A 24,631-nucleotide genomic window follows, 5' to 3' on the forward strand; every position below is an offset into this window, starting at 1 on the left:
TCGTTTGCGCGCGCGCGTGGGCGTGCACGCGTGTGTGCGCGTGCGTGAGTGTGTGGGTCTGGGGGTGGCGCTGGTGTGCAGGATGGACCACCCACACAGCAGCGCGGGCCAAAGAGGAGAGACCATGAAACACAAGAGCAGACCCTAGGGGGCGTGGCCGGTGGATTCTAGAAGGTTTGAAGGGGGGGCGAAGCGGAGAGGTGGTGGAGGGGTGGGAGGGGTGGGGGAGCCGGTCAGGGAGCAGCAGAGCTGCTGGGCGGAAGGGAGAACCAGTGACCTCTGGAGGCCTCCAAAGGAGAGACTGGCTCCTGGACATTACCTGGGAGGTTCGGGTGGGGAGGCTGAACTGCTTACCCTGGGGGCCGCGAGGGGCACGCGCAGCCAGGATCTGACGTTGGGAGGCAGGAGAGATGAGCTGAGGTTTTTGCCCGACCCTGTAGCAGGGTCTCTGGGGAACGTCTGAGCGGGAGCAGACCCACCTCGGTCAGGCAGCCCCAGCCTCTGCCTGGGAAGCTCTGCCTTCAGTGGTGTGGAAGGAAAATGAAGGCATGTGACTCAAAGACAGGAGTGACACGGGTGGGGGTGAGTGACTCGGGACAAAGGGACAGAGAGCCGGTAAAGAGGAGGCTAGGGTTGGAAACAGCCTCTCTGGCCAGTGCCAGGGCCCCGCGGCCCCTTTCCACTTCCCTGAAGAGTGATCTTCCAGGCCACGTGCCCGTCCACGCAAGAGGTCTCTACTCCCTCCGTGCCCTTTCCCCCTGCACGTTCCACGCAGAGGCCAGCGTGGTTTTGGGCCGGCTCAGCCCTCTTCGTGGTCCCTGGAGATTCCTGCCCTGTCTCTGGAGTCCGCCTCTGCCATCTTCCTCCAGACTCGCCACACCCTCGTCCTGCTTTGCCTCTTGCGTTTCTAAATCGTCTAGGCTGCTTCCCTGCCCTCCCCGCCGGAGTGTCCTGCCGTCCCTCTGCTCTCCCCTGGGTGCTCCCTTGGATTTGGCTCTTGGCCGTTGTTGGCTTTGTGTTGCTACCTATTGCTTCCACGTCTGGTTTGTTTGTCTGTTTGTTTTCAGTGAAACCGTGAGCTCCTCGAGATCAGGGGCTGCATCCTATTCACCTCCGAGCCCCCAGTACCCGACGCGTCATCTGGAAATTGGGGTGGGCACATAAGGGGCCTTGGCTGCATTCATTGGATCGGCCCTTTTCTCATCGCCTCTCATTGTTTCCTGTGAACAGGGTCCTGACTGAGCTGGTCTCCAAAATGAAAGACATGCAGATGGACAAGTCGGAGTTGGGGTGCCTGCGAGCCATCGTGCTGTTTAACCCAGGTGACTGTGCAGGGGTTCGCCCTCCTCCGTGCTCGGCCTCCGGGCTCTCTCCGGGCTCTGTTGTCCTCCGGTCCTTTAGTTCAGCTGAGACAGACAGGCAGGGCGCGGGAACATGTCCTTGGCGAGGGCAGGAAGCTGATTCTTCATGGTTTCTACTCCTAGTGCCATCTTGAAAGTGTCTCGGATGGGTGTGGAGTGCGCCTGTTTGGGGGGCAGATGGGGGAGACCACAGAGGTTAGCTGCCTGGGGTCATGGTGAAGGTGGTGGTAAAAAGTAGTCAGATTCTGCATATGGTTTTTTAAAAATTCTATTTATTTATTTGAGAGAGTAAGCACAAGCAGGCTGAAGAGCAGAGGGAGAATTACACTCCCCACTGAATAGGGAGCACGCTGTGGGACTCAAGGTCATGACCCAAGACGAAGGTAGACGCTTAACCAGCTGAGCCACCCAGGCACCCAGATTCCACATATAGTTTTAAGCAAAGCCATGGGATTTGCTGATGGACTAGAGACAGTGCGTCAAAGAGCAGTGTTGAAGGTAATTCTCAGGGGGCTTTGTTTAGTCCTCCTAAGTAATTAGAAAGACGGAGCTTTATTTGCTGAGAGGAGGTTCCTAACGGGGGGAGAGGAAGGACTTAGGACTTTGTGCTTCAAGTCTCAGGTGGCTAGTGGGCCTCCAAGAGTAGCTGGCCAGGAAGGTCTTGCTTGCATCTGGGGTTCAGAGAAGTCGGGACCAGAGATGTGTGTGCGAGAGCGGTCAGACTCTACCCTGCTCCCGGGCTCTGAGACAGGGGTCAGCTCATGCGGGGAGTCAGGAAAGGTTGGGGAGGGAGGGGGGCTGGGTGCTCACGTGGGTGGGTCTGGTTTTTGTGCCCCACCTCAGCATTCCGTCCAGGCACAGCCCATAGTAGGCACTCAGTAAGTGTGTGAATGTCATGTTTCTAGAATGATTGGATAAAATAAAACTCCCTTCCTTGGACTCCGCGGTGGGTGTCTTTGGCCATTAACAGGGTTTTACACCTTTGTTCCCAGGGTCTACTGGGTAGACTGGGCACCGAGAGGAGAGCCGGGGCACCGAGCACCCCAGCTTTGTTTCTTTCACTGCTGTTCCCTGTCCCAGTGTGTCTCGAGTAACTGAGTAATTAGAAAGACGGAGCCGTGTGGAAGGGGGTCCACGTGCCGTGTGTCACCCGAGGCTAAATCAGTCATCTTTTCCAGATGCGAAGGGGCTATCCAACCCCTCGGAGGTAGAGACTCTGCGGGAGAAGGTGTATGCCACCCTCGAGGCCTACACAAAGCAGAAGTATCCGGAACAACCTGGCAGGTAGGGGAGTGCTGGAAGGATCTGCTGGCCGAGGCTGTCCTTCTCTCCTGCCCCAAACACATGGCGGCGCCCAGCAGGCACCGTCTAGGTTCCGCATGTGTTATTTAATCTTAACAACAAGCTCAAAGCTGCTAAAACGTTGGCTCCCTGAAGCCAGAGACCTGATCTTGTTTGCTGTTCTCCACTCCAGAGCCAGAGCCTAAAGCAGGGCTGGGCCCATGGTATATAGCTTTATTTTGTTTATTTTAACGATTTTAGTTATTTATTGGAGAGAAGGAGAGAGAGAGAGAGAGAGAAAATGACTGAGAGTACGAGCGGGCAGGAGAGGGAGAAGCAGGCTCCCCGCTGAGCAGAGAGCCCGACTCGGGGCTCGGTTCCCAGGAACCTGGGATCATGACCGAGCTGTAGGCAGTTGCTTAACCAGCTGAGCCACCCAGGCGCCCCAGTATAGAGCTTTCAGTGTCTAATGAACAAGCAGATGAGCAAATGAATGTGGGTCCCATCATCTCCAGTTTCTAACAAGGCTCCAAGGTTCTTGCCCACAAACACGGAGCTGGTGTGCAGTGGGGCTGGGATGTGACCTCAAGTATGTCTGATTTCCAAGAGGTTGTGCTTTCCAGGCTGACCGCCCTGCTTTCTGCTCTGCCCCCACTGAAGCCTGTGCTAGAAGGCCCAGACTGACCGTGGCAGCCAGAACACGTGGCCACTGTTCCCCAAGGCCGTCTGTGTAGCCTCTGGCAAGGTCCTCTAGTTGGCTCTGGCCCTGAGATCCTTGTCTAAAGAGGAGGACATTTATCAGAAGATCCCCGAAGCTGTCTACCCTTTTAGGTGTTCTGAGTCGTTAAAAACAAAACAAAAACAAACGAACAAAAAACTTAAATGCTTTCCCCAAAGCACAGCTAAATAGAAGTCTCCTGCTCTGCTAACTAGTGAAGTAGAGAGAATGGGATCCTCAAATCTCGCCGAAATCCGAAAATGAAACTGACGAAACTGCCTTAAAGACATTCATTTTGTTTTCGGGGTTAATATCACAAGCTCTGAATTCTCACTCGTTGTTCGCATTCCTCTGTGAGGTCTAATTTCCGTTTAAGCTGTTTTCTCTGGATCCTCAGCCAGTCTGTGTCAGTCGTGCAGAAGCTGGGCTCCAGTTCTTACTGGAGTTTCTTTTATTGAACTCCAAGTGGGTGGGTTTCAGGCCTTCAGTAGGACACACACACAGGCCTTGAGGGGTCAGGAGCCCAAGCTGGCGAACAGAGCTCCCAGAGCTCCACTCCCAGGAGTGGAACACGATTGAAATGTACGTTTTGCTCACGTGCCAGTCCCGGGTGGGCCGTCTGTTCGGAGGGCCGGCTCTCTTCCGCATCAAGACTCAGGGGTCCACTCCTTCCTTCTTGGGGCTCCACCGTGTCCCAGAGCGCCATCGTGTTCTGTGTCTAGATGAGGGAGAGGGAGGGAGTGGGAGGAACACAGGGGTGAAGCTATCTGGGCAGACCGGCCTCGGAAAGGTCCCCATCTCTTCACTCACTGCCGCCTGCTGGAACTTAGTCACATGGCCCAGTGGGTCACAGAGGATTCCAGAGCATTCTCCAGATGCCTCTGTATGCCAAGGAAGAAGGGGAGACTGGGTTTGGTGGACACCTGGCGGTTGCCCTCATATGTGCAGCAGGTGAGGTCACGGCTCTGTCCAACCGACGGGGCTGGCAGCCAGCAGCCGCTCGGCCCTGGCCGGTGGGAGCTCCTGACTGTGGTGGTGGGTGATTTCTACCCCATCTCCTAGCTCGAAGGCAGCACTAAGCATGTTTGTTGAGCACGTATTATGTGCAAGGTGTTAGGAATAGGCAGGCTCATACTCACCCATTCCTCCGACTTGGCTCTAGGTCCCATTATTTATCTCAAAAAAAAAAAAAAAAAAAAAAACCCCAAAAACAAAAAACCACCCAAAACCGTGAACCAGTCTTTTTCCTAATTATAAAAGCAGAACATGGTTTTGTGGGAAAGAAGGGAAGTGTTTAAGAATAAAGTAGGTAATGAAATTAATCATAAATTGGGGGGGTATTTTTTCCCATATCCTTGTGTGTCAGTGGTTGTGTACGTAGACGTGTGTGTTTAGGGGTGCCTGGGGGGCTCAGTCGTTAAGTGTCTGCCTTCGGCTCATGTCATGATCCTGGGATCGAGCTCTGCCTCAGGCTCCCTGCTTGGAGGGAAGCCTGCTTCTCCTTCTCCCAGTCCCCCTGCTTGTGCTCCCTCTCTTGCTGTGTCTTTCTCTGTCACATAAATAAGTAAAAAATCTTAAGAAAAATTTCTTTTCTTTAAAAAAAAAAAAGTGTGTTTACAGAGAGGAAATCATACAGTTTGGTGTATCGTTTTCCTCTCTTAGCTATTTTGGGCACTTTATCAGATACTGAAAAGTACAAAATTACCCTTTCTGTGATTTTGTACTATTTCACAGGGTGGATGTATCCTTGTGTATTTAGCTCTTGTTCTGGGGAACATTCAAGTTGTTTCTACTGAATATCATATTGAAAACTTGGGAACTTGCCTGTTCTCCTAGGAACGGGACTGCCAGGGGCCTGGGCTCCCTGATTGTTGGCTGGATCAGGGCAGAAGCTGGGGCGCAGGGCGGGAGTGTGGAGGCTGGGCCCCCTGCATGTCCCTGGGGCGCGTCCAGCACAGCCTGGACAGAGCGTGGTCGCCCCACCCCCACACCCCACCCCGGAGCCTGAGCAGGTGCACCAGGGATATCGCTTGGCTCAACCAGGTGGGTGAGTGTGCAGACAGCTGGTGACCTCCGCTTTGCAGAAAGTAGTGGCTGAGGAGCCTGGCCGGGTGGAGGAGAGCGCGCAGTGGTGGAGAGCTGCCACCCCGTGGACACTCTTCAGAAGTACACTTTGCAGGGGCTGAGTTTTGCTTTCTCCAGCCTGAAAGCAGAGATGGAAATTTAGGAGGACACAGAGCCTCGGGCACATCTTCTCACCCTGGGGCCTGCTGCTGCTACCCTTGGGTGAATGAGGAACTTGGAGACCTCCCCAGGGCTCTGGCTCTTCATGGTCATGCTTATTTCCGTGGTCCTGCTCTCAGTTCCTAAATCAGGCGCAGTCGGCAAAGACAGCAGTATCCTTCTGTATTTAGTGTTTTATATATTATAAAACTTTGGCATTCTTAGAATGTATAATACAATCTAAATATATTTAGATCTAAATATATTCTCGGAGTCACAGCTCAGGCTAACTTTGTATTTTGCTTCTAGAGAAGTCCTTCCCTTCCCCTAATTCCATGAAACTCTGCTGTGGCCGAGTCTGGACGCTAGCTAGTCAGTGTCGCTAGCTAACTCTCTCCTCCTGCTTGGTGACCCCCTGCAGATGCCCTCAGAGGCTTCACCATCAACAGTTTCTGGAGGGTTGTGTGGGCCTTGGTGTACACCGTTAGCTTTTCCATGTAAAGAAGGAATGCCTACCTTTTTAGGTGGTGCCATTTTATGTTTCTTGAATTGCCCCTGTTCCGTAACCCTTCATGGCGTAGGAATATAGAAATAGACACATTTTCAAGGAGTCTTAAAATTCCAGCTTGAAACTCACTCTTGAAATCATGTTGTGATGCTCAGTGAAGACCCAGCCCAGCCAGAGCCTCTGAGTTAAGGCAGGAGTGGCTGATACGGTTTTGGTTCTTGGCCTTTTATTGGAAGTTATGAATTCCCGATTTCCGGTTGCTGTTAATACCATTAAAAAAAAAAAAAGCTTCATTGGCAAATGGGTTTGAAAGATGAAGAAGGCCTACAGAAGCAGGATGGGAGACATGGCAGGTAGCGGGAGGTCAGCAGGGGGTGCAGATGTGAGACGCATTGTTCACATGCCGGCCTCCTTCCCTGGGAAGCTCACAGCCAAGGTCCTTGACGGCACAGGAGTGCAGAGGAGTGCGGGAAAGCCCGTGTGTGCGTGTACACGCGTAGGAGGGTATTGAGAGTGAAGGCGAATGTGTGAGTGTGTATAGGTGTGTATGCATATGCATGAGTGTGTATGTCAGGGTGTGTAAGAGTGAATGTCTGTGCACCCAGGTGTGGCAGTGGTGGAGGCATGTGTGTGCATGTATACACGTGTGAGGCATGGGAGCATGTATGAGAATGTGCGAGTATGTATGTGTGGTGGTGTGCACGTGTATATAGGTGTGACGTAGGAGGCAGGTGTGTATAGGTGTGTGCATATGTCACAATGGGGGGCTTCCTTTGCACGTATTCACACCCATGTGAGGATGTGGGTGTGTACATGTGATTGTGCACATGTGTATGTGTGTGATGAGAGTCAGGCACGTGCATGGGTGTGTGTGTATGACGTGGTGGGGTTCTGTCGCATGCACACATGTGAGAATGTGTGAGTGCGTGTGCACGTGTGTGTGTCATCTCCCACCCAGACCACGGCCCCTCAGGGGGATCGCCCCCTGCTCCTGACTGAAAGGGAGGCACAGCCCGAGAAGCCGAGCGTGCATGTTGGTAACAGCTGCTTGCACTTCGGTAACGAGCGTTGGTAACTGAGGTGGCCTGCGGTCCTGGCGCAGGGAGTGTGGTGTGAGCACAGCACAGCCCACCGGGGAGGACAGAGCTGATGCTTCCTAGGACTGACGCTCGTCCAGCTGCCTCCGTGGCCCTTCCAGGCCCCCTGTCCTCTCCCAGGTTGGAGAGCTGACGAGCTCCCCGGTGTCGACAGCTGCCCGGAGCGGCCGATCCCGGCTCCTGACGCCCCTTCGGCTTCCCTGCAGGTTTGCCAAGCTGCTGCTCCGCCTCCCAGCCCTGCGCTCCATCGGCCTGAAGTGCCTGGAGCACCTGTTCTTCTTCAAGCTCATCGGGGACACGCCCATTGACACCTTCCTCATGGAGATGTTGGAGACCCCGCTGCAGATCACCTGACCCCGGCCGCAGCCTCCCCACCCAGGACCAACCCTGGGCAGGTGTGTGTGGACCCCCATCCTGCACACGTTCCTCCGCTTCCCACCCTGACCCCTTCCTGTTCCCACAATGTGATGCTTACAATAAAGAAACCTTTCTACGTCTGCGACTTTTATAGGTGGAGTTTGTACAGATGTTCAAGGAAGCCCTTCTTGGCAGTCTGAGGGGATGGGGATCTTTCTAGAAGTTCCTGGAAAAACGAACCAAGCCTCTGTACATATAATTGGTTTAAATTATTTTTTCACTTGCCATGGAAAGCAAACGAGCGAATAATAAAATAATATATACGATGTTGGCACCGCTTGGAGCACGGGGTGTGTTATTGTGCTTTGGGGAAGTGTTGTTAGCGGGCGGAGGAAAGCTGTTGGGTGGGGAATGGGGCTGGAGTCCCGAAACAGTAAATCCCACAGTCAGGCACCCTGAGTCTAAACTGGGCACAGCGCACTTGGCCCAGAGCCGCTCCGCCCCCCTCCCTCCCCGGCAAGACTGGGAAGAAACGCGGCCTTTCAGAGTCAGCTTGGTTTTTTGTGTTTGTTTTCTTCCTCCTAAGGATAATGAGTGCAGACAACCTTGTTCTGTTTGGGAGCAATTGAGCCTAAGGCCAAGAGAAGATGCTCTCTTGACGGAAGAAGGTTCTTGGATCCCGGGAGTTGGTAGGAGGTAGTAACAAAAGAAAAGAATTTTCCGCTGTTAACCAGCAACATTAGCAAAAAAGACCAGAGTATACCTAATTTGTTTTCCATCATTATCTGACCCTGCATAGACTGTTCTTAAAATGGAAAGAGAAAACCTCTCCTGGCTTCTAGCCTGTGGTTTCCTGGTGGTCCTAGAGCCCTACCGTCTGGTGGACAGTGAGCGCCTCAAGGGCAGAGACTTTCTGACACCACTGTTAGACTATGTAGATAGCCCATCTTCTTCAAATCACCATCCTGCCATCTGCAGGAATAGAACTTAATGGATACACAAATCTATACTATGATTTACATGATTCCCCCTAGGGTTGTCAGTGTACAACATGAACAACTGCCCATGGCAGTCCTACTTACCAGAACTTGATCTAGGGCCAACAACACAGCAGATGCATAGTAAACGTGTGTTGTTGAACTGGTGTCCACGTAACTGGAAGGAATTTCTTAAAGGGCATTGTGGGTGCCCAGGCTGAAGCTGGCATTCAGTAAATGTTTGGTGGGATTGGTACCTTTGGTTTCATCCCCCCATAGATGGCAGCCTGTCACGAGTAGTGCAGTCCTGCGGCGAGCCTGGGAGCCTCCCCGCTGGGGCCACGAGCTGGAAAATCAGCCTTTGGTCGACTCTTGTTGGAAGATCTAAGTTCTCCGTCCAGTCAAGTTGCTCTTCACGGGCACAGTGGGCCTCGACCAAAGACATGGAGACATGTTCTCTGTCTTTGGAGAACTTACAGCTGAAAACAGTACAAGGCACAAGGATCAAGGGATACAAAGTCTTGAAGCACTTTAGAGTTTATAAAGATACATGAAGATCTGTGATAGCTTTTGGCCCGGGAGAAGTGGGCAAGAGAACTTTTGTTATCTTCATTTTATTTATTTACTTACTTTTATTTTTTAAGGATTTTATTTATTTATTTATTAGGGAGAAAGGGAGAGTACACAGAAGAGGGAGAGGGAGAAGCAGACTCTCTGCCTAACAAGGAGCCCAACGCGGGGCTCGATCCCAGGACCCTGGGATCGTGACCTGAGCTGAAGGCAGATGCTTCATGGACTGAGCCACCCAGGTGCCCATTGTTATCTCCATTTTAAAGATGAAGAAATTAAGGTGCTGGAAACTCAGAGACGTGTGCCAGGACAGACATGGTGGGTAGGAGATGGAACTCAGTCACTAACACTGCCCATACGCAGCAAGTGTCTCCCCAACCCCAAGACTTTTGCACGCGTCTCCTCAGCGAATGGTATATTCTGTGCTTGAGAAATATCTGTCCATTGAGGGATCGGCATAAACAATGAGCAAATATAAAATAAGGAGGGTGTTTTTTTTTAAATAAACGAACTTGGGCAAACATCACAGTTTGCCTTGAAACTTCTTGGAGACTTTTGCTGCAATGATATTTTCTTTGGAAAATTCTCTTTTCCATTTGTCTTTAGAGCTGCTTTCTGATCCACCTAAGAAACACAATCTCATGGTTCTATATTAAAAACTCATCAATGGGGTGCCTGGGTGGCTCAGTGGATTGAGCCACTGCCTTTGGCTCAGGTCATGATCTCGGGGTCCTAGAATCGAGCCCTGCATTGTGCTCTCTGCTTGGCGGGGAGCCTGCTTCCCCCTCTCTCTCTGCCTGACCCTCTGCCTACTTGTGATCTCTCTCTCTGTCAAATAAATAAAATCTTTAAAATTAAAAAAAAAAAAAAAAACTCGTCAAATAACAGCAAACACCATAACTACCCATGGGACCCAGATTCACAGGCGACTCCCGTCTACCCAGAACCTGCTCTACACCGGGCTCATCACTCTCATACCAGCTTTATTTCCTCTTTTTTTTAAAGATTCAGCTCAGGGTGAATCTGTTCACCCTGTTCGGCTGTTTCTAAGAATCAAATCTCCTCTCTCCGCTAGTGATAATTTGCCCGCACTGATGTGTTGAAGAGACTGAGGCTCTGGCTCTGAAGGTTCCTCCCCACAAATGATTTCAAGGCTCTTCCGGCATAAACCAATGATGTCTTTCCCCCTGGGAGGAAGACTGGGGTCCCTGATGTGGGATGAATTTAGGGCATTCCTGGGAGGCACTGAGTGGGGAGTGGAAAGCAAGCCGCCCCCCCCCCCCCACCCCGCACCCTCAGCCCGCCTTTTGCCCTAAGGCAGGCAGGGGTGGAGTATCTGGGAAAGGAGCCTTTGCTCGCCTAAAGCAGAGGACTAGGGAGCCAAATTCTTTCCCAGCCAGAGAAGAGCAGCCTTCACCCCGTTCCATGGAAAACGCCATGGAAATGTCTCCCAGGACGGTGTTGGAGCACACAGCCCTCTCCGACCACGCCAAGCAGGCGCTGGTCCAGGTCCCCAGGGGGAGCTCCTCGAGGTCAGCGCAGGGGCGGGGATGCCTGCGGCCCGCCCAGCCCCCACCCCGCTGGGCGCCAAGATCGATGAGCGCGGGCGCCCTCTGCCGCCGGCTCGGAGTACCGCACCCACCTTCCCGGGAGAGAGGCCTCCGGGGGTCCTGGGAGGGCCAGACTGCGCAAGATGGAAAACAAGAAGACTCGGTAAAACGAGATCCGGAGAGACTCGGAAAGTCCGATATGCCCCTGGCCAGATGCCCACTCGGGGCGAGTTTTCGTTTCTCGGGGGAAGAGGCCCCCAAAGAGCACGGAGACCCTCGTGGGGAATGCCGAGGAGCAGGAGCCGGTCTCAGCGGGGAAGGACCGCCTTCTTCGAAGCTGCCGGACCCTCAGCAGCTACACACTCACTTGACGGGGACCTGCGACACGTGCAACGTCACCAACGTCGCACGTGAAGTCGAAGGGCAGTGCCGGGCTGGCGCAGAGCCCGTCCCCACTAGGTGGCGCCGCGCACGGTCCCGGGGCAGCCCCGCCAGCAGGTTAGGCTTCTCGTGCGCGGCGGGCCGGGGCCGGCGCAGGCCTGCGCATGCGCCCCCGGGGGCCGTGCTTCCGGGTGACGGTCCGGTGACGTCCGGTGACGTCCAGCGGGCTCGGCTGCGAGCCGGTCACGCCGCAGAGCGGACACCCGGTGCGGCGGCCCTTCCCGCGCCCGCGGAGCCGGGTGCAGGTGCGCGGCAGGCGGGCAGGCGAGGCCAGGCGCACCGCACGCGGCCCGGGTGGAGGGAGAAGCGGGTCTGTAGCCCGGGGCGAGGCCACAGCTCGACCTCATCTGACCCCGTCTGACCCCGGTAAGGTCGCCCGACCCCTCCGGGCTTCACATTCCTCCTCAGCCAGGTGGAAGCTTCTGGCAAGATGATGGCTGAGTTCCTTCCCCCTCGCTGAGCCGGCCTGTCCTTCAGAGCGTGACCGATTCTGCAAGCCGCGACCTTCCGCGGAAGGCCCTGAGCTCTCCGTGCGGAGCCCAGAGAAAAGCCCAGAGATCCGCGTCTCCAGTGACGTTCGCGGGCATCACAGCTGGTGGATGTGTTTTACAGTGTACGTGCGTCGTGGTTCTGCGGTCCGTCTCCCCTGGACTCCTCCGTCTTCGTTTCCCTCTGCACTCTGCTCCGGGGTCTGTCTGCGACGCCCCGGGGGGCAGCTCACTGGCATGACTGCCGGCGGGTCCTTCGGTGGCCGGCGGGTCCCTGCCGGGGTGGGCGCGCTGGCTCGAGCCCGCGAGCGCCCTCGCTGCCTTGGGTAGGAGTTTGTCTGGCGCATAGCCCAGGAATAGGACTTGCCTAGACTGTCGTCACGGACGCACGTCCCTAACACGGCGCCGCTGCTCTCCAGGAGGTTGCAACAGTGTATCCCGCGAGGGCCCGAGGGTCCCATGTCTGCACGTCCTTCCCAGCATTTACAGTTCAAGGGATAGTTTCGCGGGCTGCGCATCCCGGGAGAGCTTTCTCTGGTTCGTAGGAAAATTGGGCTTCTCTGCATGTCTTTATTAGCCTTTCTAATGTCCTATTCTCTGAGTTACCTATTCGTAGTGTTCTAAGGGATTCGAGCAAATTCTTAGTGACCAGAAGCCTTCTCCACGTTCCCCAAATTTATTTATTTTTATTCTTTTCTAAAGGAAACCAGTGGGTTCAGAACATTGTTCCTATTGTCACTTCACTCAAATAAATCACAACAAGATTTATATGCAACTTCCTCAGAAAGATCTATTTCACATCTTGGCAACAACTAGAATGCACAAGGCATGCATATGTCCTATGAGAAATTTCAGGTCAGAACTTGAACCGGCTTGCTGTTTAGCAGAGCTGCTGGAAAACAGTAAGGAACCCGCCTGTTTGATGAGAGCTTTGAAGGACCAGTGGGATTTGGATGGACTGTTACCACGGCCAGTCATGTCTACCCTGACAGGGGAGTGGGAGTCACCATCTCTCACACTCAGAGGCAGACACGTAGGCACAGGTGAAGCCCCCTAAAAACGGTTTGGGGAAGGGTCCAGTTTTGCTTGAATATAGGGAAACAGAAATCTCCAGAAGAATACTGACCCACGTATGGCAAATCCAAACTCTGTATGATAGCATGTGGGGTAGGGAATAAACACGGGGCTGAATGACAATTTGGAAGTATCCTGAAGTTTCCGTTTTGCTGCTTATCTTAACTGAAAATCAGGCTTGGTTTCCAGGAGGTTGTTGCCTTATATTAGGGAAATGCCTAATATAGAATTCCCTCCTTGTCTGTCTTTCTATTGTATTTCTTGAATTCTTGTTAGTGATTGGTTGGAGGTTTTTTTTAAGATTTTTTTTTTTTTTTTTTGAGAGAGAGAGCATGCGCATGAGAGAGAGAGCAGGAGAGAGAAAGCACGAGCAAAGGGAGAAGCAGACATTCCCACCGAGCAGGGATCCTAGCATCCTGGGATTATGATCTGAGCTGAAGGCAGACGCTCAACCAGCTGAACCACCCAGGTGCCCCAGGCAGAAGTTTTTAAAATATACTCTATATTATACCTTTGAAAGCTATCAATGTTACAAATAGCTTTTCCCAAACTAATACTATTTATTTTTTTTTTAAAGATTTTATTTATTTGATAGAGAGAAATCACAAGTAGACGGAGAGGCAGACAGAGAGAGAGAGGGGAAGCAGGCTCCCCGCTGAGCAGAGAGCCCGATGCGGGACTCGACCCCAGGACCCTGAGATCATGACCTGAGCCGAAGGCAGCGGCTTAACCCACTGAGCCACCCAGGTGCCCCACTAATACTATTTATTAACTTGAAGAGAATTTTACTTTTGATGCAATAGTCAAGTCCATTCCCCTACGTTAAAGCTTGCAATAATGGAGTCTTGTAGGAGAAACCCCCTTCACCCCAGGGTGCCAGAAACACTTTATCGTTCTGAAATACGTACAGAATTAGCAAGAGACCGAAGGAGCAAAGCTCCTGCCCTGGAAGTGAGAGATTCGGCCTGGAGAGCTTCCCAATTTAAATTAAAGGTGTCCAGACCCACAGCACAGGTGGGGAGGCTGGAGGAGGGACACGGCTGGTGGTGCAAGCAGCCATGCTCAGGTCCCTCTGGTGGACCCCGGGAGCACATGGCTCACTGCACTTGAACATGCCCCGTCCGGGCAGCCACCGAGGCCTTCACTGATTCACCTTTTGGATCCACCCCCGTCGAGGGGGGAAATGTGGCTGAATGTCTGCTCTCCCCATTCGCACCAGTTAGACTCGTCACCTTCCTTTCCATGGGGAGGACCAAGTGACAGGGTGGAGTAAGGTCACATGGTCTCTCCCAGTATTTCTATTTCCAGTAAAGGAGCAGAAGTCTTACCTCTCTAGGCTGGGATGGAAATGCGAGGTGAGGCGCAGAGTGAAACAATGCCTTTCCCTAGGCAACCTGAGTAGCTTCTTCCTACAGTTGAAGAGAATGTGGCTCAGAGAGGTTGAGTAACTTGCACATGGTCACACAGCAAGGAGTGGAGCCAGAATTCAAAAACAGTCCCTTGAGTCTGCCTGACTCTAGAGATAAGCTCTTAATTTCTCCTGTTACCCCGGACTGAGAGGCGGACTCTGACCCGCTCTGTACTCTAGCTCTCTCACATTACAGATGCCCAGGATATTGGAACGTCAGCGTCCAGCTGGTTGCGCTGCTGAGAACTTTCCTGCAGAGAACTCAGCAAAAGGGCTCGTCTGGAGCCATCAGCGAAAGGGGGCAGAGAGCGGGCATCGACCAAGCACCATGCAGAGTCCTGCCTCACTGCCGGATGCCTTCAGCCTCGAGCTCCTGCTCCAAAGAGGACCCACGTAAATAGCAGAAGACCCGACACAAGCCAACTTGAGCAAAAAGGGGAATGTATCGTCTCACAAAACAGAGCGGTCTGGAGGCAGGGCCCAGGCACCCAGACGGTGCCTTCTGGACTCCTCACACCACCTCCAGGGCCTGCCTTTCTCCTTGATGGAGCCATTCTTGGCGAAGGTGACCAGAGACAACTGGAGCTCTGCATGGGAATCCCTGCTGGCCGGTGCTCACAGAGGAAAGAGAAGGGTTTCTCTCCCCGACCCCAGATTCTCTGGGGAAATCCTGGGGCTCACAACCTCTGATCTGTTGGAACCGTGTTCCGGATACACCTGTGCTGATGAAGCCGGGAGCAGCGACCCTGGAATCACACGGGCTGAGACGGTGAAGTGGTGGTTTTCTAAAATGAAATGAAAACTGAGGCCCGGTCCCCCGAAGGGGGGCAGGGAGGCAGAAAAGCCGCGTGTCAACGCAGCGGGCAAATTCAATATGCGGTTACTCGTGCTTATTTCTCTGTTGCTAGCCCACTCCACTCCCAGGCCACCCGTTTGGGGTGCCAGACATGGGGCCGAGGGTCCTGTGTGCATCACTTCATTTCATCCTCAGTGCACTTCTATGTTGGGGAGACCACTATGATCCCACTTTCATGATGAGGCTCTCAAAGCTCAGGGAAGTTCTATAATGAATTCAAGGTCACACAGGTAGTAAGGGACAGAACCCAAACCCAAACTCAAGAACGCTTTGACTTAATTCATATAACATTCACCACCACAGCACAGAAGGCAGCCAATCCCAGGGAAAGAGGACTCCCTGAAATCTCCAGAGAATAAAACATTAGTCTTTCCCCTGCTGCCCCGCTACCCCCACCCCACGGTGGCACAGAGAGCTCAAATCCATACTTTCACTGCCTATGATTTCTTTTTAGAAATTCTGGATTTCCGCTCCCCTCACAGACACTTCCTCCCTTGGAGAAGGCTGACCACCCACACAAGAGAGCTGATGTCGTAAGGGGACAGCTGTTTGGGGGTTGTCCCCAGCCAGAGAGATATTTTATTTGTTTTTCAGCTAAAGAAAGATATTCTCCCCTCCAAGTCGCCCGGGTTCCAAACTGGCTAAACCACTTTTGTTCAGCTTTCCCGAGCAATTTCATCCCTGGGGTGGAAACAGAGCATGGAATGATTTGGAGCAAAAGGACCATTTTTGGACAATTATGAGTGAGTGAAAACAGGAGGTTATAATGGATGTTGTCTCTCAACCCTTAACTCCGGCATTTGTAAGCAAGAATTCTGTCCCTCAGGTTTTGGTGGTGGGAACGTTAACGCTAAGCAGTTGCCTGGAACTACTTCTAGATGCTCAGTAATTGGAAACAGTGATGCTGACTCAGGAGCCCATCAGCAGGGTTGCAGAACACCAGAGCACATAAGTAAAAGAGGGGAAAATGTTGGAAACGTGGAGAGATAAACATCGAACAAAAATTAACAAATATTTTATATATTTTTTAAGAGCGACTTGTATTTCTCCTTTCAAAATTGCAATGTCAAATGTCTGGTGTATTTAAGTCCTAGAAGAGGAATGAGCTGGAACCAAGGATGCAGATTTTTCGGTAATGACGAGACGGCAAAATCTCTTACCGGGAGGCACGCAGTCAATGGAAGGAGACAGTGTGGTTTAGGAGTGAGTCAGGTGACACAGCTAGGAAGTTAATTTGTCTGCAAAAATGTATTTTGAAATTTGGTCCAGGATGGGATCAGACATGTTCCAATTTCCTCCAATAGCTTTAAAAGCTGGAAAATACCCAGCTATTGTCCATGACTTAGACATCGGGCTTCCTGGAGGCAGAGAAAGGCTTTTTGGAGTGTCTCTTCCAACTCAGTGATTTCTTAGGGCTTTTGCTTCTTATGACGGGTGCGGTAACAGGCATCTAAGCAGGAAGGGGCCTTCTGCTTCTCCAGCAAGCACTGCTGGGTGGAGTGCTGGGCACGCAAACACCGTCTATACACTGTGCTCCAGGGGTCCTGGGGAGGAGTCCCCCAAGCCTCCCCCAGGTGACTGACGAATGGCACCTTGTTCACACCTCTTCTTTGTACCCGGTGCGGGGGGGCTTGCCAAAGCATGTGCCCATTAACGGGAGCCGGAAGGACCAGGTACCACCCGTGGACCTGGCTTTGAGGTTCACCATCAAGTAGGCCTTACAAGAGGGAGAAGTTTGCTCATCCCACGGGCACTGCATTTAGAGAAGATGTTTACTCAATGTGAAATTCTATGCCAAGTAGCAATATGCAAAGGTACTTTTCTACTTATGCAAAAATAACCATATATGGGTTGATTTGGTGTATCTAAATGCATAGAAGAAAGACAGGATGGGCTTGCTGAGGTGCGGGTGGCTAATTTGGGGGGGGGGGGTTGGAGGCTAAGTGTGCTTTTACCTCTCACTCCACTTCTCTTACCTCTTCCACATCAGGCATCCAGAGCCATTCATATGTTGCTTCTGAGATCCTTCAAAACATCCATCATTTCTTTCACTAAATAAATACAAATGCATATGAATCTGTTTATTTTCTGTCTCTCATGAGGACAGGGACTCTTGGCAGGATGCTATGGACGAGGGGCATCTATTTTTTCACTCCTGTCTCCCCCAGTGTCTGGCTCAGAGGAAGTGTTCAGTATATATTCATTGACTCAATCAAAGAACTATTGACAAAATTAAATTTGCAAAAGCGTATATGTTCCAAATGCAGGACTTAAGTCTCTGGAACAGAGCCTGGCTTATGCTAACTACTTAATATGTGAGTTTATTAAATACTTCGTATATAAAGCTTGGTGCCTGCTCTTAGAGATTTTAAAATCCAGAGCAGGCACCAACCTTTATATACAAAGTATTTAATAAACTCACATATCCAGACTTACCACTGTGTTACAACACAGATGATGCAAGGTCTCCCGAAGAGGGATAAGCCCAGTAAAGGGTCAGTAGAGGGAGAGAAAGTTTCTATCAGAGGTAATCAGAGCGGGCTTGACAGAAGAGGTGAGATCTGAGAAAGATGTTGCAGCATGATCTAACAGTTTCCTGGGGTCACCGTAACACATCACTACAACCTTGGGGCTAGAAGTCCTAAATCAAGATGCTGACAAGCTGTGCATCTCAATTATGTCCTTTTGCTGTTGAAGGCAATCTTCACAGGTTTTGGGAATTAGGGAATGAAGGTCTCTTTAGGAGGCGTGTTTTCAGCCCAGCAGAGTTGGAGAGAACACTAAGAAGTAGAGGAGAGAAGAAAGGTGCTCCTTGCTTCCTTACAGATCAGTGTCTCGAAAGCACTCCCCAGACTTCTGCATGCCATTCTCCCATTGAAATCTGTTCCCAGAGGAACCCACCTAAAATAGGAACTACTGGGAACTTTTGTTTTTAAAGATTTTATTTATTTATTTTAGAGATAGAGTGTGAGCAGGGGGAGGAACAGAGGGAGAGGACCAGCGGATCCCCACTGGGCTCAGAGCCTGGCATGGGGCTCGATCCCATGAACTCGAGATCACGACCTGAGCCGAAATCAAGAATTGGCCGCTTAACTGACGGTGCACTCAGGTGCCCCTGTTTTGTTTTTAAATGGTGCCGTGGCAGGTGCAGGGTGTATCTGGGGAGATCTTGGCAGGACTGCCTCAGAGTCATTGGAGGAGAGAACAGACACAGGAAGACCATTCCGGGTCCCATCAGAGGAAGCAAGGACCTGAAGCAGGATGCTGGTGTGAGGAGGGAGAGATCGGCGAGAGAACCAGAGGCAGGTTGGCCAGTGAGGCACTTAACTGGGGAGGACTGTGAGGCGGCGTCGGGGGCCGGGCGGGGCGGTTCTGAGCCCCTGGCAATGGTCGTCTTGATAGACACGGGCATGCAGGGCAGGGCGAGGATGGGGAGAGGGACAGTGAGTTGGGGATGCTGGTGGGGCAGCTGTTTTGTCAATAGTTCTTTCATTGAGTCAGTAAACACATACTGAACATGGGCAGTGAGAAGAGAGGCCCCCGGGATGAGAGGGGTGCTCAGGAAAGCACTTTGGGCAGAAGCAACAGAGAAGGAGGTGAAGAAAGAGTGGGCGCAGCCAAGAAACCCAAGGGGGGAGAGCGTTGATGCTGCATTGGGGGCCTGGGAGACCGCGAATGTGTTTCCATATAGCTGGTCTGGTAGCAGATGGCTTGTCGCTGGCTGGAGGAGAACCTGGCTCCTGAGCGCTGACCCCTCAACCTTGCTGTCCTATACCCCACCAGCCCTCACCCCTGCTCCCCCCCGGGGGGGTGTTGCTATTGGAAACCCAGATTAATGTCCTTGGGTCAGACCCTATAGAAGCCGCAAGTATATACTTATAAAAACCCAGCACAGTCACTACAAACTGAAGCCTGGGATGTATTACTCTATTTTATTTTTTTAAGATTTATTTATTTATCTGAGAGCAAGAACACACACAGGGAGAGGGAGAAGCAGGCTCCCCACTGAGCAGGGAGCCCGATGCAGGGCTCGATTCCAGGACCCTGGGATCATGACCTGGACGGAAAGCAGATGCTTAACCGACTGAGCCCCCCCAGGCGTCCCCGGAATGTAGTAGTTTGGTTTCCCATAGAAATATCACCACAAAATGATAATTTATTGTTCTTTCTAGACTGGGCCATTTTGGTGAAATGACTCGTGGAGATACTATTTTCTTGTTCACTGAAATTTATACAAAGATCTTTAAAACAAAATATTCTATCCTTTCTGAGCTGAAAAATGTTGGCGTTTCCGCTCTAATGTATTTTCTCTTGCAGACAACTAAGGGCTTTGTGCTCTAACCTAATTCCTGTTTTTATGTCATCTGTCAGGATGCTCAAGGCCAAGTTTGGCAGTGGATTTCAGGGATACCTTCTGTTTGGTTTTCTGGGACAGTCTTTCTTCCTGCTGCTCACCCTCACGCACCCTAGCCTTCCCCACCCTACCCCCTTGGTCTCCTTCCTTTCTCTGGATACTTTGCTGCCTGTCACTGCCACACATGACCCAGCTTTTCAGATCCTTTCTGGAAGCTGGTGAGATGTAGAAACCAGACCAGTGGGAGGTAGACTTTGGTGCCGTGATGGGCAGATGGTCGTTATTTGGGGCCACGGGCCTTCTCCAGCCTCCCTATATCACACTGCAGAGGCAAAGTCATGGTACAGATGTGGCTTGTGGCGCCAGGACTGTGCCTCCATGACTCTGTGGAGCATGGAGCCGGTGAAGGTGACCTGAGTCTGTCTCTCATGCTCTCTCAAATAAATAAATAAAATCTTAAGGGAAAAAGGAGGCGGGGGGGGGGGGTCTGGGTGGCTCAGTCTGTTGAGTGTCCACCTTTGGCTCAGGTCATGGTCCTGGGGTCGAGAAGGCGCCATGGGGCTGCTCTGCCGGCAGGAGGAGCAAAGCCAGTGGCTCCCCTGAGTCTCTTCTGGTAAGACACCCTGGTCTCATAGAGAAAGGCCATGCTACGGCCACCTCCCTAGATGTCCCTTACGTGGGGTGGCTCAGGATCCACAGAGAGGGACATGGGAGCCAGGTGAGGCTTTCTGTCTGTTCTGTTAAGCAGCATCCCCTTGCTGATGAGGAAGCGGGAGTGAGCCTTTGGTTGCCTTCATTGGACGGCTACCTCACTGCTCGATTCCACCGGACTCCTGGGCACCGGGAGATGCTCAGCCCCCTAAGCGACCGCATGCTTTGCCCTCAGCTGTGGAGCCCCGAGCTCAGGCCGGGCAAGTCCCCAGTGGCCTGGCCGCAGCACGCCAGCCAAGAAGCACCCTGAGTCCCATGGAGAACGGCGGGGGAGCTGGAGGTCTTCTCTGCAGGCTCCTCGGCATTGCTGCAGTCGCTCCCCCAACCCAGCCACGCTAACGGTGTCAGAGGGACAAAGGCAGGGGGAGGAAGGGCGTGGAGCAGGACTCTCCTGGGAGCCAGACCCGAGGAAGCTTTGAGGGGTAGCCACCTTGTTCTGTGTTCTGGTGTATGGGATTCTGAGGGAGAGCGATGTCCAAGGCCGAGCCCAGGGACCCTGTTCAGGATGAGACCTCTCTGGCCTGGGAGCTCCACCTTTGGGGTGAGATTAGGCGCCACCTCCAGGAAGCCCTCTGCTTAACTAACCTTCCCAGCCCCACCTGCTCTTTGTACCCAGAAGAGGCGCCATCCCTCGAGAAGTGGGTTTGGAAGCCCCGGGAATTGCTGGGGGTCGAGTGGCTGCCCGATTGTGGCAGAGGCCTCTGACACGTTTCTCCCAGAGGTCTGAGGTGAACCAGGGAAATGGCTCAAACAGCCACGACCAAAGGGACACGGCAGTGTTCCCTGGGTGGCCCCTGAGAGAGCAGAAACGCGTCCTGGAATGATCTAGACCAGGGGCACCTGAATCAGCCTGTGCGTCCAAATCCTTAGAAAATTATAAAGCCTCCAAAAACCACGGAGGTCCGAGCGCTGGCCCTCCTCTACGGACTCACATTCTCGGAGGGCAGCCAGAGAGTCGTCTTTTAAAAGCTCCCTCGGTGATGCTCATGTGCAGGCAAGGTCAAAGCCAAGATGCTGACTCCACATCTGGGCGGCAGGCCCAGAAGAGTGACTCACTCGGGCTGGCCGGGCAGGGCCTGGGACCCGTGTCCTCCAGCCCCCAGTCCAGGCTTGTAGCAGCCTGTGACTGTCACGCTGATCCCAGCTGAGCCGGCACACCCCACCCAGCAGCGCCGCCGGGGCCTTCCTGACCTCACTCAAGAACGCTGTGCTGGTCCCCCCCCCCCCCCACGGTCCCCCTGTGAGCTCCTGGGCTTTAACCTGCTTTTTAGGAAAAAAAAAAAAAAAAGTTTACTTGTGTCAACAAATCAAACTCTAAGTTATGGTCCAGAACAAGGACCGTGGGCCCCACAAAGCTTGGAGAGGCATAAACGTCGCATCTCTCCCAGAGCAGGATGCATCTGAGCAGAGTGGAGAGCGGATCAGGCCCGTGGGCTTTGGAATCAGATTCGACTCTGAGCTTTGAATCCTGACCTCGCTGAGGTTCAGTTTCCTAAAGTGTAAAATGAGGCTCAAAGGAGGGCGTGTGACCACCCAAGGCAAATGTGTGTGTGTGTGTCTGTGTGTGTGTGTCTGTGTGTGTGTGCACCTGCATTATTAGGTGGATGATGTCAGGGTAGGATAGGTTTGCTGCTGTAACGGCCCTCAACATCTCAATGTGGAAAGTAGGGTCGTGTTTATCCCACACACCGTGGGCTCAGGGATGGGGTGGTGGAAGGCGGGGCTCAGTGGATGGCAGAGGACCCAAGCTGACTGTCTCCCCTTAGGCCTTCTGGGTTCACGTGGAGGATCACATGCCATCCCTCAAATGTTCCCCGGAAGTAAGTGCCTCATTCCATCAACATCCTGTTGGCCAAAGCAAGTTGCAGGAGTGCATCTAAGTCCGAGGGAGCTGTGCTCAGAAAGGGAAGAGAATCGGTAGCCTTGGAGAGCACTGGCCATGCCCACCGCCGCGTGCAAGGTCTGGTTAATGTCCAGGTGGCAGCAAGAGCCATCCCCCAGGAGCACAAGGGCCCAGCTTCCTGGGCTCCCCTCTGGGGCTGAATCTCATGCCTGAATCTCACAGCTGCCAATGGCTTTGTTTTTTGTTGCATGATCTCTTCTCCCGTCTGACTCATGCACCCCTCCTCTATTTGAAGACTTGAAAAGAAACATCTTCAACGGTTACAAAATGTGAGAGCAAACAGCAAGATTCCCCTGCCCAGCCTTCCAGCCCAGGGATGGCTCCTTGGCCAGGGCTCATCATTCCTGTCGTATTTCTAAGTGACTTATGCTTGTCAGCAATCCCACTTCCTCAGTAAACAATGGAATTTGAGGTATCACTTACGAAAGATACATCATTCTTCAATATAGGCATTTGACGTGAGGGCATCAGTTTACATTTTGGGTCCCTGAGCAAGCATGTGCAAGGATGTCCACTGTCAGCCAGCCTCCTCTAGAAGAATCCTTGCCACTCTCACTAGTGGAGCCCTGGATTGGCAGCTGTCCCAACCCTGCAGAGAGCAGCAGGTCCCCTGAAACCCCAATCCGTTCACATAAAATCAAAACACTCGGGGGGCAGGTAGAAGGAGAGAGTCAGCCACCCAGCCTCTCCCAGCTTCCATGTAGCTCTTCCCTAGAATCACACCTGGAAGTTCTTTTAGTGACCGACGATCTGTGCATATCACATCCAGCTTTCCTTCTCGGTTTCAGGACTCAGCGGGGAGTCAAACCATCCTTGCTCTCCTGAAGTTGGTTTGATGAAGACTTTCCTGAAGAGGAGAAAACTAATCAGAGGTGAATGAAGAGAAAGGACCAGTAATGCTACCATACAGCTGAGTGTCCCATTGAGAGGATGTGTGTGTGTGTGTGTGTGTGTGCGCGCGCGCGCGCGCACGGGTAGCAATGTCTAGAGGCAGGGCGAGTTACAGGCCATCATGTTTTGTGCAGGCTGGTACATACATGTGGTGGGATATTCAGTGTGTGGTACAGAGGAAGGTAAGAGCCAGTGTCAAGGCCCTGAGGCAGGGATAGCTTGGCCTGTTTCAAGAGCAGCAAAAAGGTTACTGTGACCCAGTGACCTGGTGAGCAAGCAGAGGAGAAGGAAGGGATGATGGGCTCCATCGAGACAGGCCCTGCTGCCCACAGGAGTCATCAAATTCTGATGTAGCCCCTTTCAAAAGCCTCACTGTCTTTCACTGTGTGCGGCTCAGCTCTACTGCAGCAGTGGGGCACGGTGCCATAATTACTATAACTGGGCGGACGCTGGCCATCCTGGGCTCTGGGTCCAGGCTCCCTGATGACACTCATTGTGTCCCAAGGGAGTTTGACATTACTCAGCAGCAGGCCTGGCCAGCAGGTAGAGCCTCCTTTCCACCCTGCTCGCTTCTGCCTGCCCCCACTCTGGCACCCAGCCTCCAATGCTCGGATCATGACTCTGTTTTACTCCTGGGAAGTTTCAAGGGCTCTTATGGAGCTCTGCGAGGAGCCCAGGGGGTCCGAGGGAAAGACAGGAGCCCCTCCGTCTTTGGAGTGGATTGTGCCCACCTGGAACTCCGTGAGTGGGGTGCTCCCGGAGCTTCCAGCGGAAGGTCCTGCCGGCCAGCCCTGAGGTGGAACAGCGGTTCGGAAAGCAAACCCGTTCTCACCGAGCTCGCGCACGACCACCATCTGCTCCCCGCGCTCCATTGCCCTGGTAATTGTTTTTCTTGGCATTCCAGGGTAGCAGGTCACGTCAGATTTTTCTCTTTCAAGTATTCTGCTGACATCAAAGTGGAAGGGGTGTAAGGTAAAAAAGAAATAAATTGGGGAGGATTCTGCATGTTTCCCGACCGCTTTCATGTTTGGGATGTGCAGGAATGCTGGGGTGGGCACGCGTCTGGTATCTCCCCCAGTTCAAGGAAGGCTGGTGGGTGGGAGTGTGGTGTCCAAAGCAGGAATGATCTGGACAGATAGCAGGGCAGCCGGCTGCATGAAAGCAAGAGTCAAGGGCAGGATTTCTCGAATTGAGATAGCGGGGTGGATAGCTCAGGGCTGAGCCTGAGCCATAAAACAGGCGGACTGGTGGGGGCGTGGTCCCGTGACGGGAGGGCCCGAGAGGGGCCTAGAGGGTCTGCAGAGAGGGTCACCTTCTGCGTGACCTCTGTGCAGGGTGGGGGGAATGCCCACGGGAGCCCCCATTTCCCCCCCTGGACCTGACATCTTTAAGCACGCGATTCCTCGTCTCAGGTCCTGCTGACCGCTTCGGAGCTGGGAACAGTGTATTCTCTTCCGAAACAGCAAGTGGTGAACTGAAGAACTAAGAGAGATTTCAGGGTTAGACCGGGATCCCTGGAGGACCCCGGAGAAGGGGGAGAGGGCCAGGTGGCAACAAGAGCCATCACCGTACTCAGAGGAGGGCAGCTTTTAGTGGGGGAGACTAGCCCTGCTGGAAAGAAGGCTGCTGAGCCCATGAGAGCACGAGCACATGGAACTCAATACAACTGATTTTTAAAAATTTCTCCCTGCCTCTGTCTCCTTTTAAATGAAATTTACATCATCCTTCTTTAGAATGCCACTTGGCAGTGTGCCTCAAAAACCTTCAAAATGGGGGCGCCTGGGTGGCTCAGGGTTGATCGTCCGACTCTTGGCTCTGGCTCAGGTCATGATCTTGTGGTGGTCGTGGGATCAAGCCCAGCGT

The 24,631-nt window shown here is 52.8% G+C and overlaps 1 protein-coding gene across 9 annotated transcripts in view; it reads left to right on the forward strand.

Moving 5' to 3' along the window:
- Positions 1–7,871, forward strand: part of RXRG (retinoid X receptor gamma) — a 213,299-nt gene extending 205,428 nt beyond the window's left edge. For 8 of the 9 annotated variants that reach the window (XM_059146739.1, XM_059146737.1, XM_059146738.1 and 5 more), the window contains 3 exons: positions 1,231–1,322; positions 2,540–2,645; positions 7,395–7,692. In XM_059146739.1, the coding sequence (XP_059002722.1) occupies positions 1,231–1,322; positions 2,540–2,645; positions 7,395–7,542 (346 nt within the window). In that variant the 3' untranslated portion in view covers positions 7,543–7,692. The other variant, XM_059146736.1, reaches the window with a different exon arrangement.
- Positions 7,872–24,631: the final 16,760 nt, after the last annotated feature.

This window comes from Mustela lutreola, chromosome 14 (assembly GCF_030435805.1).
Source record: "Mustela lutreola isolate mMusLut2 chromosome 14, mMusLut2.pri, whole genome shotgun sequence".
NCBI classification, from domain to species: Eukaryota; Metazoa; Chordata; class Mammalia; order Carnivora; family Mustelidae; genus Mustela; species Mustela lutreola.